At 40.9% G+C, this 16,680-nt stretch overlaps 1 protein-coding gene across 1 annotated transcript; it reads right to left on the minus strand.

The window, feature by feature from the left end:
- Positions 1-9,605: 9,605 nt before the first annotated feature.
- On the minus strand, positions 9,606-10,016 carry LOC145403300 (uncharacterized). The gene has a single exon (XM_080275103.1). The coding sequence runs from the start codon at positions 10,014-10,016 to the stop codon at positions 9,606-9,608; it is 411 nt and encodes a 136-aa protein (XP_080131229.1).
- Positions 10,017-16,680: the final 6,664 nt, after the last annotated feature.

Consider the following 16,680-nt stretch of genomic DNA (forward strand, 5'->3'; position numbering starts at 1 on the left):
TGTGGAATGGGAAAGAAGAATGTGTGGCAGTCATGGAAGTATTTGCTTCTTGGAGTAGTTACAGTATAAATGTGGACAGAGTTACGGACAGGTATGAGCAAATGATAGAGGGAGGAAAAGGGTATTTTAGGAAGACTTCCACAAAAGTCCATCTCCAGCTACACTCCATAGAGGAAACCCATCATTAACCTATTTCCCCCCAGAGATCTGTTCCCACAATAAATAAAATTCTCCCATGGACCCATTTTGCCTTGCAGACATATTTTCTTCATGGGCCTATTTTCCCTCATTGACATATTATCCCAGTGGACAGATTATTACCAATGAATATTTTTCACACTGGCATACTTAACACATGGATTTTTTCTCCAGCGAACCGATTTTTAACATAGACCTCAGAGTGTTTATCATTATGAATTTATTTTTCCCATGGACTTATTTTGCCTTCATGGGTCTAGTTTCCATGGTTGGATTTATTTTCTCCATGGTCCTACTATCCCTTATATATGTTTTCTCCTCATGTAGAATACTGAATCCATCTGACTTATTTTTTCCAATGGACTTATTTGCAGCATGGAACTATTATTTTACCCTTTGGACATGTGTCCACTTGACCCATTTCCCAAAGGATAGATCCTCCAATGGACCTATGTTAAACCATTCACACCCAAGAAGGGTAAATCCAGTGTCCGATGCAAATTAACGAATATTTATTCGGACTAGTTGATCATAGTCGTGCCCTTAGTCGATCAGCTTCAGAACTGAGGATGCAATGGATAGGACTGGTGCCGGCCCTGTCTCTCCAGACACTAGGTCATCGTATTTTGCAAGTGACGCCCGCTGACAACTGCGAAATTGTCACGTAGGCTATAAACACACTTAGAATTCACATTTACACACTACTATATACATACATTGTTTACAAATTTCCCTGTGTTAGCAAAATTGTGTCTCCTGACACAATCCCGCAATCTTTATACAAGGATTTTAATTACACTGACGGTGGAGTAAAACAGCAAGGATATAACAGGAAATTGAGTGTAGTTAAGTCCTTAACTTTAGGAAAGTATAACAATCAAGAGGTATAACACTGCTATGTAAGCAGATGGATCCAATAAAATAAGAATATACAATATTTACATCACATGGCCACGTTAAAAATATGATAAAATAAGGGTTACAGTTGGTATTAGAAAAGTGCAAATTATTATAGTCTATTTGATTGACCTGTGCACCTGAGATGTATGAGGCAAGTAGGGTGTGTTTGTTTCGCGGCTGCTGATTGGCTGACGATAGTGTCATTAATGTAATTGCATGCATATAGTGTAGTGCAACATGCGGACGTAGGCGTACACCGTGAGCGGATATTATAGTGCAACATGTGGACGTAGGTGTACACCGTGGGTGGATGCAGTGCAACATGCAGACGTGGGTGCACGCCATGGGTGGATAATTTGCTTCAAACATCACTCATCGTTTTATAAAACTTTATAATCAAGTTTATTATTATTATTATTTTTTTGTAGCAGTAAACTTTTAAAGCTAATTTCGACCTCTTCAGTTTCGGAGATTATTCCATATTTAAACTGGCTGTTGGTATTGAAGGCAATTTAATCATCATCATCATCCGGACCTCCTTTCCCACCCAAGGGCAGGGTAAAATATAAATATACATGTATTAAAAAAAGAAGAGGTGTAGACTTAAATCATCGGCGGCCAATCAGCAGCCGCGATTCAAACACACCCTACTCGCCCCATGCATCTCTGCTGTACATGTCAATCAAATAGGGTATAATAAAATCACTGCTAATAGAAATCATAGGAGAATTAAGCAATTATATATATACATATATATATATATATATATATATATATATATGTATATATATATATATATATATATATACATATATATATATATATATATATATATATATATGTATATATAAACTACCTTGAAAACACTGCTGCGAAATATTATCCCCGATAAGCAACGACTTTCTAGCTGCTGGGTACTTGACTCCGTGACTTGAAACAATCTGCAGCAGGTATTTGTTCTTCACTTTTTGTGATGGAAGTACTGAAGTCCTGCATCAATTTTACAGGTCGCTCTGCCAGGCCATTCACCACCTCCAGATTGTTGATGAATTTCCTCATTCACTGAAAATCTTCAAGTGACTGCCAACTGTCTGGATCCGCTCGTGTAAGGAAGTCTGCGTTCAGGCCAAGTGTGCCAAAGAATGACATGATACTGCTTGTGACAGAGTCATTAAGTTCCTTTTCAGATATTTCTGCTTGACTCCATCTGGATTCGTTTAGGTGGTTCATCAGAACCATTTTTCTTCAAAGTGCTGATCATCTTTCTTTTAGTGTTGCTGTCTACAGCATCATCGAAAAGTGCTATCTATCTATCTATTGCCAGACGCCTCAATCCCGTTTGGGGTGGCCACAAACAAATCGCCTCCAAGTTGCCCTGTCCCCCGCCATTTCACTGCCCGGCTCCCAACTCACACCCCCCTCTCTCATATACCTCTCCACCCAATCCCTCCATCTCATCCTCGGCCTCCCCCTCCCTCTTCCCCCCTCCACCTCACTCACATACACTCTCTTCGTCAGTGTTTCACCCTCCATCCTCTCCACATGGCTAAACCACCTCAGTGTGTTCCTCATAACGCTTCCAATCACATCCACATCCACACCACAACGGACAATTAATTCCTCACTCAGGTACCATAGGTGTCTGGGGAATGCCTTAGCTGCAGCAAATGAAGTGCTTTTCTTGATGGCATCGAAGTTTTTCACCAGCTTCAGCAATACAAGATTATTGGCCTGGGCAAATGCTGGAACTGGGCACAAAGTCAAAGCCTTTGTGTACAGCAGGCATCCAAAGAAGTTCATTTTCCTTAATGCAGTTTCTTCACTTTTCTTTAACTTGAACTGCTGTTTGAACATCCAGATTTTTACTCAGTACAGCAACTTGGCCATCCATCTAGCTCTATATACCGCTCCAGGGGCCACGAATCTTATACCGCCTGGTTTAATATCACCCAGAAAACGTACCGTTAAGTCTAACAATTCACGGTAGTCATCATGAGCCTGCTGACTCGACAGAATTGCTTGCTTTGCGAAAACTATAACGTCGTTCTTCAAACCAGTACATTTCTTCAGGGCTTCAGCGCAGACTGGATCATCGTTTGCTGTCTGAAACTGATTCTTGTAAATTTGTGGCCAAAATTGATGAAAATGCTTGAACAAGCTAATATCAGGGCTATTTGATGGACCAAAACAGCATTTGAATACACCTCCGATCACAGTTTCTTGTACATGGTGTCGACATGCCAGGTACAACAGGTTTTTGCCAAGGTTGTTCTCTATCGCACCACAAGCCCCACTTAGTCTGCCAGTATTTGAGGGTGTGGTGTCAAAGCACATGGCCTTCACCTGATCTTCTATATCCCACTCTCTCGACATTTTAACAACAGCATTGCTAGTTGTTTCACCCATACCATTTGTAAGTTTGGGGACGCCGAGAAGCTGCTCCATTTGAAATCCTGATACTAAGACTGGCAACCCGTCAACTTTATCCCTGCCTGTAATATCCGGCAACATTTTACCGTCCCAGTGCACTACTAGACGAACGAATGCATCAACACTGGTTTTTCCAGCTTGGGCCATCTGATCACGAAACTTCAGTCTTGCTCTTCTGATTGATTCAAGATTGACGGCTAAACTAAAGATATCATGTCCAAGGCTTCTTGCAGTCTCAGTCAGGAGAAATGTTGCATTACGCTTGCTGACATTGGCTCTGTCAAGTGCAGCACTTAATTCTGTTGTAACAATAGACACAGGCTGTTGTTTGGTACTACTTGATGAGTAAGGTGGTTCACAATTTGCCTCAAAGTCATCGTGTGCTAGTGTGGGCAAATCGTCTTCTGAGGTCAGTTCATGTGCTTCAGCTGTGAAATTCTTTCTCCTTCTTCCCTCTTCTTTACTTCAGAGGCATTCCCCTCGCTTCAGTCTTTTTATGTTCCTGTCCTCCTTTGCAGCTAATACATTGTCCTCATTACCCATATAGCCTATACTTGCCCCGGACTGGTCTCCTAAGAAAGTCCTGTCTTCAGCAATAGTTATCATTTTCATTGCATTCGCATGTACTACATCAAACAGTTTTTCCAAATCTTCACACAAAGAAGATTCATTGGCCATCTGGATCTGAGCTCTGCGAGTATGTTCTTCAGTTTTTGCCATTGATAAAACACTTTTTCAAGCTTCTCAATGGCATTATATATATATATATATATATATATATATATATATATATATATATATATATATATATATATATATATATATATATATATATATCAGCATTATTAAAAATGAAATGAAAGTAATAGTAATCTGCATTTTTGACTATGTACAGTGTCCTCAAAAACACATGCCTTCATAAGTGAAGTTCGTCCTGCAGGAAGTTCATATCGTCACGTGATAGTAATGCACAAGAGAATTATACACAGTTGGTTACATGGGGACGTACAGGAGTTGCTATAGTAGTCTCATTATCACTAAAGAATATTCAATATATTAGCTACGTGTTCCCACGTTCTCAATTTAGCACTATATAGTATGGGTGAAATGCGTTGTTTTTTTCCTGATGTGCGTTCTTCCTTTATACCATTATAATATTCATCACTGTATCAAATAATTTTTCTTATCAATATATCATTCAATTTACTTTTATCATTTTTTCACTATTTTGTCTTCACCTGACACTATCTTCCGCTGTTCAGTATTATGTTAAAAGTTTTTTTCACTTCAAATACACACATTAAATGTCACTACGTACGACCAGTTTTAACATCCTCTGGTGGTTGTACTAATCTCGTCGTAACTCAGAATTAATGTAGTCTTGTGTACTTTTGTCCAACACATTAATGACAGTATTGAGACAGTAATAAATAAAAGAGAAAATGGAAACAATCACGTTAACAGATTAAAGAGTTTCATAAGTGTGAGAGCACATGAGATATGACGATAAGCAGGGTAGGAAGGGACAGGGACATTGAATAACACAAATAATTAGAATAAGAATCATTAGTATGGAACAGGGACATTATTTATCTTATACATACATATGATTATGTTACACTGACGAATAATAACATTACAGAACGGCAGGTTATGCAGGAATTACAGCAGTATCATAAGAGAGTACCAGCCTAGAAGAACCGACCGATAATTGGTTAGGTGTCCACTCGCCTTAACACAAAACAACACTAAGAGTGGAGTGTACGATGGCTTTGTTTCTGTCATTATAATTTCACTGAACTTTTACTCCTCTCTAGTATCAGTTAAAGTTCCTCTCGCTTCCACAAAAATCTTTCTCATGATTTATTCCACACAATCCTGGGTAGTATCGGCAGGGATTTTGAAGATTTCTGAATATTTCTTTACATCATTTTCATACTGATTTACTCTGTATACGCCTCAATATCGCCTGGCATGTTACTGAAGAAAGTTACATCTAAGTAGTTTTCAATGTTTCGGAGATTTACTTCGTAACTTATATTCATGGGATCATTTGGTTCCATATAATTAACACAACAATGGAGAAGAAAATCATGAAATAATAATACTGGCAGAGTGTATGCAATTAAATGTCGGCTCAAAAAAAGTAATACGAGAAATGAAGCATTTGGACTAACGTATATTTAAAAGGAACAGTTGTGATAGGAAAGATATTAAAGAGAAACAAAAAACTGAAGGTTTAGACGAACAACAATGTAAGAGATCAAACGGTCATCCAGTCAAGTGGCACAGAGTCGTGAGTCAGATGTAGGAATTTAGAGTACAAGAATAATGTATTAAGAACGTCACTTCGAGGAAGAGGGAAGGCAATAGTTTGAAAGCGATGATAAAGACTGCAAAACAAACATATAATAGCAAAAAGAAAAAAAAAAAGTTGTGTCTAGTACAGGATAGAATACTCCTGGGAGAAAGAGAGGAAAAAAAAGGAAATTGAATTAAGATTAAAGCGAGAGTGAACCCATTGTAAAATTAGGTAAAACTTGACACTGGGACAAAAGCTGTGGTAACATGACAATGACAATTCCTTTACTTGTAATATAAATTATTGGGCCGGTATTAATAAAAACTTCTAGGAGTACTCTTAAAATTACTACTAAAAGTGGTTGTAGATGAGAGTTGCTTCTAAAAGTTCCTCCTAGGAGGACTCGTAGTAGTAATTTCGCTCCTACCATGAAGTGTTACCAACACAAAGAATCTCTGTTTAATATATTTAATAAATTACCATTAGAAAGCCTTAGAGTATCAGTAAGTAGTTTAAAAATGAAAAACCAGTTTTCATATATAGAAACAACATCTATTTGTTCATATATTATGATCCTTTACGAATGTCGATAAAATGGATAAAATGTAAACACATCGTGTGGTCAGCTGATCGTGCCTGCGACCTTCGGGGCATTGTGTGTACACGTGGTACAGTGACCGTCAACAATGGCACAATTTCAACATACCACGGCTGCAGATAAATTCCGGAGAAAGAGAAACTGGACGGAGGAAGAGTGTCTCGTGCTGGCAGAAGGCATTGGAGAAAGGAAATTATAAAAGGGAAATTCGGCCCGGGGAACACCTCGGACATGAAAAAGCATGCATGGGCTGAGATTGCAAATGCCGTGAATGCTGTTTCCTCTCATCCACTTTCTTGCCAAATTCGGGCATCATGAGTTGATCCAGGCCACCTTGCAACCACATCCAGTATTTTATATTCACTCTCAATCGCCAACTGAATGTTCATGCTGTGGTAATTTTTCCTATTCACATACACTTCTTCGTACTGGTTTGGTGCCACAATTTGTATGTGAGTCCCATCAGTCACACCAGCTACCCCAGGAAAGCCAGCAATTCGCCTGAATTTTCGTTCAGTTCTTTGTAGTTCAGGGAGTGTATGAGGGACCTTCACAAACCTCTTAACAATGTGTGGAGCAGTTAGAGCATAGAGTGTTTCCGTAATCACATTGCTCACTGATGGCTGCGATGGTCCAAAGTCATCACAATTACACTGCTGCATTTTTCCAGTTGCAAGGTACCTTAATAGTATCAACACTTTCATCTCGGGTGTGAGAGGATGGTTTCGATGTGTGGGCCTTTCCAGTGCATCTCTTACTAAATCAGTAATAAACAGAATGCCCTCACGATCGAAACGGTACCTTCTTACACGTTCTTGATCATCATATTCCATGAATGGATCCTTCCGAGCTCGAAATTTCTGCGTGGTGGGTGGTGTCGGTCAGCCATGGTCTATGTTGTCTTGTCTCTTGGTGTTTGAGGGACGCAGCTACTGTGTTTACTGACACTAAAAGCCCTACTATCTCCTTAAAAGTCCTTGTGGAGGACTTTTACTTTTTAGCGATTTTTCGAGAAAACGTACGAGTTGAAAGTAACTTTTAGGAGTACTTCTAGAAGTTAGGAGACAAATATTACTTTGAGAGGAACTTTTTACTCCTAGGAGTTTTTATTAATACGGACACTGGAGAGTCATATACACTGTGTCAATGATAATAATGATCCTATCATTTCCTTAAGTAATTCAAAAATTGCATTATTGCATACTTATTTCACTCATATACTTAGCAATATTACCTAGCAACAGGGGTGTAATAACATATGTAATAATACTAGCTAGTTATGAGGAAGTAATAAAGTATGAAATAAAGCAATTTATCACCCAAAGACGGACTATGGACAGTCAGTACTACTTAAGGTTGTCTACATTCTGCACAATGTCTAACTTATAAAATGCTAAATTAACAGACAGGTCGAAATGATTATCATGAAGAGGACATGGTTGTAACTGTACTGTATAGTACCAATGATGTTGTTGGGGTGACATACAAGAATCCCGAGATTTGTGAGCAGAAAGTAACTTGGAACGATAGTCATTGACAGGAGAGGAAGGTTACAGTGCCTCAGAATGAGGAGAATCTGTAGGAGTGTCAGAAGAAGTACTAGGAGAAGAAGATGGAGTATTTCCGAGTGACTCTTCCAATACTATGCACCTCGAGGCACGCCGCAGATCATCTGCATGCACCCATTTGGTATCGGTGTTAGACAGATCCTTTATTTCAAATTTGTTACCCCTACAAGAGATGACACAGAAAGGACCCAGGATTTTACCGTCATGTTTTGATTTACGTTCATAGTCCAGGGCAAAAACTAAATCACCTACTTGGATGGTAAGATCAGAGGCAGCTGCGTGTTATTTATTTACCATTTGTGCATTTCAGAGGGCCAAATTATCCTGAAAGTACTTATAAACTTTCTGAAAATCTGAGAGGTGGACCTTGACAAAATCATCATGATTGTGGACCGGATCAGTCTTAGATTGCAACAAAGAATAGGGTAACCTCTTGTCAATGCCATAGATGGCAAAGAATGGAGTTTCACTAACTGAATTATTCAGTGATCCATTAGTCGACACAGCTACCTGCGGAATCCTCTCATTCCAGGTGGAACTCCGATCTCCCCATCACGCTGTGTAGGCATTTTAAGATTTTCTGATTCTGGCGCTCCACGAGCCCATTAGAAGCTGGATGACGGGCAACAACATTACTTTTAATAATTCCATAGTGACAGCAAATGTCTTGCAGCACTGAATTGTTGAACTCTGACTCGTTAGCTGTTTGAATGAGTTCTGGAGTTGTGAAAGGACAAATAACTGAATTAATAAAAGCACAAGCAACAGTACTAGCAGGTTTGTCATTTGTACCAGCAGGTTTGTCATGCAGTGGAACCAACAGTACGAGTCGGGGGAAATGATCAACTACCACTAATAGACATGAAACCAGATTCTGTACATGGTAATTTCAGAACGCCAAGAGAGAGTTTGCCAAGGCCTTGATGGTACAGGGTATTGCAATACGGGTGCTTGGAGATCAGTAGTTCCTTTATTACGAGGACAAGATAGACATGCATCAAAAAGAGCCTCTATGTCCTAATGCAAAGTAAGCCAACAATATGAAAGATGCGCCTGTCATAAGCATGTATCCTTAACCTGGTGTGGCGTGTGAGGGGTGACATGGATTAAATTAAGAGCCGCAGGAAATAAGTTTGTTAGAATGACTAGTTGCCTAACTTCATGATGAGGCACATCGCTACCTGTGAGTTCTGTCCTTCTGTAGAGTAAGTCATTACTGAGGAAGAAATCAGACAAAGGAACTAGTAACTTTGGCAAGGAAGAATTATCTCCAGACTCAAGAAAATATATGACCTGAGACAATATAGAGTCAACATGCTGGAACCCATGGAAAGTATCATAATCAAAAGCTAAATTTACGTCACAGCCTGTCGAGACTGTGGCAACGTAATGAGAGAGTGCATCAGCTACATCATTTGACTTTCCAGGAACGTATTCAAATGTTGGGTTATAATCATTATAAATAACCAATGTACAAGGTGACCAGTAAGATTACGTCCTCGAAACAGGTTGTAAAGAAGATGGTCCGTCTGGATATGAATGGGGTAACCGTAAATAATGTCACGGAAACGTTTTTGGGACCAGACCACGGTGAGCACTTCCCACTTAGTTATGCTGTAATTCTTCTCTGCGGAGTCCAGTACTTGACTGGCATAGGCAACATGTTCCTGCCTTCGGAGTCATCTTGCATGGCAGCTGCACTGAGGCTCATTCCGGAAGCATTTGTCCATAACAAGAAAGGTATGGAATAATCAGGGAACGCCAAGACCGGAGCTTGTGCAGGAACAGTTTTCAGGGTAGTAAACGTGGCAGCTTGTTCATCTGACGACATAAAAGGCTGATCCTTCTTCAACAGTTTAGTCAGCAGTGCATCAATTTGGGCATACCCCTTGATGAAATGATGATGGTAGCCACTAAGACCAAGGAAACTATGTACTACATCTGTGTTGGTTGGAGTAGAGAAGTTGGTTACTGCATTACTTTCTCGTGCGAGTATGTATGCTGTTAGTATCAACGACATGTCCTAAGAATTTCAGCTTCTTACATAAGAAATGACACTTCTGGAACAGAGCGACTAGCTATAATGACATCATCGAGATAAAGACTAATTGACCTATCACGCTGAAGGTTGTAAAAAGATTCCTCCATTTCCACTTGCCAGTATCCATTCAACAAATCCAACAAGGAAAACACACAATTATTTTCTCCCAGTGATTCCAACAGATCAGTGAGCACTGAAATTCAGAACCTAGCCAGAACAGTCAAGGCACTGACACAGCCTGTACGTAACTCACCACCTTTCTTTCGAACAAGGAATAACGGATTGTCAGAATTTTCGATAATGTTGGATTCCAATATTTCCTCAATAAGGCGATCAGCCTGCTGACGCTGACTATGAGGTAAGTGATAGGCAGTGACATACACAGGTTGGGCATTAGGCTGCAATGTAATAGCATATTTGGCAAGACTAGTTTTGCCTATGTTCTCACCGGGCAGGGCTACAACTTAGCGGTAGTCTCAAAAAAGATCAAGCAACTGATTTCTGTACTCAGGATAATTGCCCCGTTTTACATGAGACTCAATATTAGTTGGGGTAGTATTGTCAGTAATATGAATTGAGCACACCTCTGCGACAGAGAGTGAGAAACCTTGGCATACATATACGGCCGCTGGATATACCAAAGAATCACCAGTCTTTGTCCCAGTACACAGCTGAAGTGGGGCATTAGTAGTGTTGGTGGGGTACAAGTAACATAAGCTGTCGTGTGACACCAAGAACAACACAGACTCGTAACTCAGGCCCTTAACACGACAGGCCTCAGGTTGAGAAATAGCAATGACACCACTAGGTGACCTAACAATCCTCAGAGCTATCTTGCTATATAGCCCGGGGGATAAAACCATGCACTATTTTACCACCTCTTGGTTGGTTGTCATGGGCTGCATAAGGTCTTTTAGTGGGAATGAGGTACAGTAGGTAATGACGTGAACAGTGATGGCTCTTTGCCACAGGATGGCTCACCAGGATGATCTATTTCAGAATCAGGGCGAGAATCTGATGAGTACAGTGAATCAGTATTGGAATCAGGTAAGTTAGTAAAAAAATCAGGCAGGAAAGATGGTAATTGTATCAACTTGTGACTGAGAAATGGGGTTTGTGATACTTGGCAGAAACAACCTTGAATAGTAATGCCTCCATGTGCTGGTAACACATTGATATGTTCATGTACCCTGGTTTGTACATCTAGTAAAACGTCAGCAGGACAGTCCAAGGTGTGACACAGAAGTCAGCAATGAATAGATCTGCAGAATCATGTAGAGAAATTTGAAGCTGAGTTTTGCCTTTGATATCTAAATACAGCTCATCTACCGTACACAGAAGGCGATCCGAGTGCTCAAGGAAGCTAACATGTTTTGATCTGTTACACTGAATTCTTGATAACGCCTCTTCAGATACTAAGTTGACAGTGGAACCTGAGTCCATAAAAAGTGAGACATCCAACTGACCAAAATTTCATTGCACAACTACCACTAAGTAATCTAATAATGAACAGTACTCAGGGGCAGTTCACTGTGTTCAGTAGCTGCTATCTTGGAGGTTTCCGAATGTCGCGCTGCTCTTCCCCCAGACGCTGTCATGCAAGGTATCGACACTCACTAGTAGTATGACTTACTGACTGTTGGTGATACACAACTCATGGCTGAACCACAAAGGTAAAGGCCGTCATCAATCATAATACCTACAATATCCACGGCCGGTCAGTCATAATACCTACAATATCCATGGCCTGACCATGGGCTACGGATTTTTCTGCCTGCGATAACATTTTGACTGACTATGGCCAGAAACACCACAGTTCAAGCAAACAATAAAGGATTTCTTGCTCCAACGTGCTTTTGAATGGTAACACCCGCTGGACAGGTGACGACTCCAAACAGGTGTATGTAATCTGCAGCACGAGTAAGAATGAGTAATATCAGAAAGACTGTTGATGGGTGAGGATGAATGAGTTGAAGGATACATAATCATGCCTGTCATCTTTGCTGCCTTAAGTGGTAGAGATTGTGAGAGCATTGGAGGAGATGGTTTAAGTAGGCAGGATAGAAATGAAAGAAAGGGTATAGTAGAACTGAATGTGGAAGGTTATGGTGTCTCATCACCCAGCCTCAGAGTCCCCAGGGGGGGGGAACATAAATGCCCCCACCTTCCGCCCCTCTCCCTGTGATGATTCGAGGTGCCTGGAACCACTGTCTGACTCTCTTCTTCTTCATTTCTGCAACATTCGCAGCCTTTCCTCTAACTTTTGCTCTGTTGAGCACCACCTCTCCTCCTCTAAACTTCACCTTCTTTTTCTAACTGAGACTCAGCTGTCTGAGGCAACTGACAGCAAACCCTTTTTTGTATCCTCCTACTTTCTCTATACTCATTTCAAAGCCAAAGGTGGCTGTTGTGTATATATACGCAACGACTTATCTTGCTCTCGTGTTCCTGAACTCGATTCTTCTGAATTCTCTACACTCTAGCTTCGGCTTTCCTGTCATTCTCTGACCAAATATATCTGTGCTGTTTACTTATCCCCTAATTCTACTAACTATCAAAAATTCTTCGACTATCTTACCTCTACAATGGAACAAATTCCATCCTTTCACTGAAATCTCCATTCTAGGAGATTTCAATGTTCACCACCACCTTTGGCTCTCCTCTCCTTTCACTGATCCACCTGGTGAACAAATCCACATCTTCTTAATGTCTTAGAGCACCTTGTACAGCACCCTACCTGTATCCCAGACCACCTTGGAGAGAGCTCCAACATGCTTGACCTCTTCCTTACAACTAATCCTTCTGCTTACACTGTTAATCTTTTCTCTCCATTGGGCTTCTCCAATCACAATCTTATCACCTTAACCTGTCCTATCACTCCGGTACGGCCTGTGGACGCTCCAGGGAAACGTCGCCTGTGGCATTTTGGAGCCGCAGATTGGGAGGACATCGGGCAGTACTTCTTTGATTTTCCCTGGAATGATTATTGCTTCCATGGCCGGGAGCCATCTGAGTGTGCCTTGCCCATTACAGAGGCTATTCTCTCGGGCATGGAAGCATACATTCCTTTCTCCTATCCTTTGACAAACGCAAGAAAGCCTTGGTTTAATCACGCTTGTTCTAATGCTGTCCGCAACAAGGAGAGGGCCTACAAAAGATACCGGAGCCAATCCACCCCTGAATCACATCATCTTTACATTTCTGCCCGGAATCATGCTAAGTCAGTTCTTCGCTCTGCTAAAAATAATTTCATACTTACTAAATGCTCTCAACTATCCAACTCGAATTCTTCCCGCTCCTTCTGGCACCTTGCCAAAAACCTTTCTAACAACTTTACCTCATCATCCTTCCCTCCTCTTTTCTACTCTGATAGTTCTGTAGCTATTTCTTCCACTGATAAAGCAGATCTCTTCGCACAGACTTTCTCCTCCAATTCAACCGTAGACGATACCGGTGCTGTTCCTCCATCACTTCCCGCCTCTGACTTCCTCATGGCTGACATAAAAAATTCTTCAGCTGATGTATTTTCTGCCATCACTGGCCTCAATACTAACAAGGCATATGGGCCTGATGGAGTCCCTCCTGTTGTGCTCAAGAACTGTGCTTCTGTGCTTACAACATGCCTAGGCAAACTCTTTCGCCTTTGTCTGTCAACTTGTACCTTTCCTTCTTGCTGGAAGTTTGCTCTCATTCAGCCAGTCCCAAAGAAGGGTGACCACTCCCAACCCTCCAACTATCGTCCAATTGCTCTAACGTCCTGTATTTCAAAAGTTTTCGAGTCAATTCTCAATACAAAAATTTTAAGGCATCTTTCCTATCACAACCTTCTCTCTGATCGTCAGTACGGGTTCCGTCAGGGACGCTTTACTGGCGATCTTCTCACCTACCTTTCAGACTCCTGGTCATCCTCCTTTTGGGACTTTGGCAAAAGCTTTGCCATTGCACTTGACATCTCAAAGGCTTTCGATCGAGTCTGGTATAAATCTTTAATTTCCAAACTGCCCTCTTACGGTTTCTATCCTTCTATCTGTGCCTTCATCGCTAGCTTCCTTTCTGGTCATTCTATAGCTGATGTTGTAGACGGCCATCGTTCTTCTCCTAGATCTATCAACAGTGGTGTTCCTCAGGGCTCTATCCTATCACCAGTTCTCTTCCTTTTATTCATCTATGACCTTCTAAGCTGTACATCTAACCCTATCCACTCATACACTGATGACTCCACCCTTCACCTTTCCATTCGGTTCCTGCAACGCCAATCTCAGCAGTTACTTCAACAAACAAGGGATGAGGCTATGGCACACCTAATGTCTGACTCGGCTCGTATCCCTGACTGTGGTAAAAATAATCTTGTTGTATCTAAGACTAAGTTCTTATACCTATCAACCCGTCAAAATCTTCCACAGGTATACCCACTAATGTTTAATAATATTCAGCTTTATCCTGCATCATCCTTGAACATGCTTGGGGTTTAATTTACTCGGGACTTATCTTGGAAAGATCATATTACATCTCTTGTAAAATCTGCTTCCAAGAGATTGGGTGTGCTAAACTGGCTCCGTTCTTTCTTTACCCCTGCACAATTGTTGACTCTATACAGGGGTTTTATCCGCCCCTGTGTGGAGTACAACTCTCATGTGTGGGGAGGCTCCCCACATACACCTCTTCTCAATAGGGTGGAGTCAAAGGCTTTTCGTCTCATTAACTCTCCTCCTCTTACTGATTCCCTTCAACCTCTGTCTCTTCGCCGCACTGTTGCATATTTATCTCTTTTCTATCGCTACTTTAATGGTCACTGCTCCTCTGAACTGTCTGCTTGCATTCCTCCACCTCTACGACGGGCGTGTAGCACCCGTCTAGCAGCAAACTCTCATCCCTTTTTTGCCCAACTCTCTAATGCAATAGTTAACCGTTACTCCCAGTCCTTCATTTATGCAACAGGTCAACTCTGGAACTGTCTCCCTCTGTCTGAATTTCCTGCTGCCTATGATCTACAGTCTTTCAAATGCAGTGTGTCCAGGCATCTCGAAATGAATGGATCTTGAATTTAGCTCTCTCTTGTATTTTGTTTTTCTCTTGGAGGGAACTCTTATTGCGGGCTCATGGCCTTTGGCTCCTTCTTCCTCGCATTAAAAAAAAAAAAAAAAGTGCATAGGATAGAAAACGAGAGTCAAGGGGTACTTCAGGAAGAAGGAGTTATTTGACTGACCGAAGACAGCACTAAGATTATGATTAGGTGTATAAATAGTATGAAAAGTTTGAGTAATATTAGTAATTGGAATAAAAATAGCAGCAAGAGTGTCTGAGCCTGATATTACATAAGAAGCAAAATTATATTTTCATCACTGCCATCACCATCATCTTTAGTCTTGGTGAGCTGGGGAGAGTTTAACTTTTTGGACATAAGTCATATACAGAATAGAAAGGCTACGGCTAAGCAGAGGAGTATAAAGCTTTACATATGTTAATTAATTATATAACACTGCACACGACATGAAAGAAATGGACAAAAATTGAAATATTTGTTGTTGTAAAAGGTACAGAATGAATATAGTATGAATTAATAAATGAAAGAATAAGTGAATGAAGAATGAACGAATGAATAAATAAAGGAAAAAAGAATAAACGAATGAATGAATGTAAGAATAAATGAATAAATGATGAATGAAAATGGATTATATAAAATGAACATTATATGAATGAACACTACTGAATTTATAAAGAATGAATAAAGAAAGGTGAAAGGAGAAGGTTAACAAGAGAAATGAGAAAGTTAATACTGTGATACAATCTAATACTGTGAAAGAAATGGAGGACTCATCGAAATGAAAATGAATAATACTAATCACAAAATTTAGAGAAAATTACAATTTCTATAGTAGGTGAAAAGGTGTTTACTCGAGCAAATTTTGTTTTGGAGTGAAGTAGGAAGTTAAAATAATAATTACAAAAGTAGACACTGCGAGTAAGCTGACTGGAGACAGCAGGATGACATAGTCTTGACAGGGGTGTACGGAGCGGTGCAGCGTCTGTGAATAGGGACTGATGACGTAATGCCTGGCCGCGATTGCCAGGTGGCGACGGTGAGTGAGAAGAGGGAATTTTTTACTACTTGGGAATGGTTTAATTTTCCTCACACAACAAAGGCCGGACTGGAGTATGGGCAATGACAGTTTACCGCACCTTGAAGGCACAGGACAAACACAAAACAGCGCCACACATCAAAGGGCAGGAGTTACGAGTACTGTTGTAATATTCAGCTGCAGGCTCAGGAAAAGCAGGCCACATGCAGTAGGGCAGGACATTCAAGGTTAGGTATGCAGGTCACTGGCAGGGTATAGGCAGGTAACCGTGAGGCAAGGTTGTAGAGAAGACCAGGGCTGTTTGCACGAGACAGGATGTGGCAGGTGGATGGGCTAGGTTGAGGCTGAATCACCAGGATTTGGGGTGTGTGGTGGCGTGGTGGTTAGTATAGGTAGCAAATATCAAGGCAGGGCTGATGATGAGAGGAGGTCGTGGGTGGAGTTCGTTGCGGGCTGACTCACTGGGGTTGGTGGGGCTTGGAGGCATAATGGTAGGTGAAGGTTGGTGGGGTTGAAGATCTCCAAAGCAGGGTGGGACAGGCCTTTACTAATACAATGCCTCA

Source organism: Coenobita brevimanus, chromosome 60, assembly GCF_032717465.1.
Source record: "Coenobita brevimanus isolate Jiangsu-jjx chromosome 60, ASM3271746v2, whole genome shotgun sequence".
Classification (NCBI taxonomy): domain Eukaryota; kingdom Metazoa; phylum Arthropoda; class Malacostraca; order Decapoda; family Coenobitidae; genus Coenobita; species Coenobita brevimanus.

What these genes read in the sequence shown, in the direction of transcription:
- LOC145403300 (XM_080275103.1), bottom strand. Translation starts at nt 10,016, where the DNA reads ATGTCGTTGATACTAACAGCATACATACTCGCACGAGAAAGTAATGCA.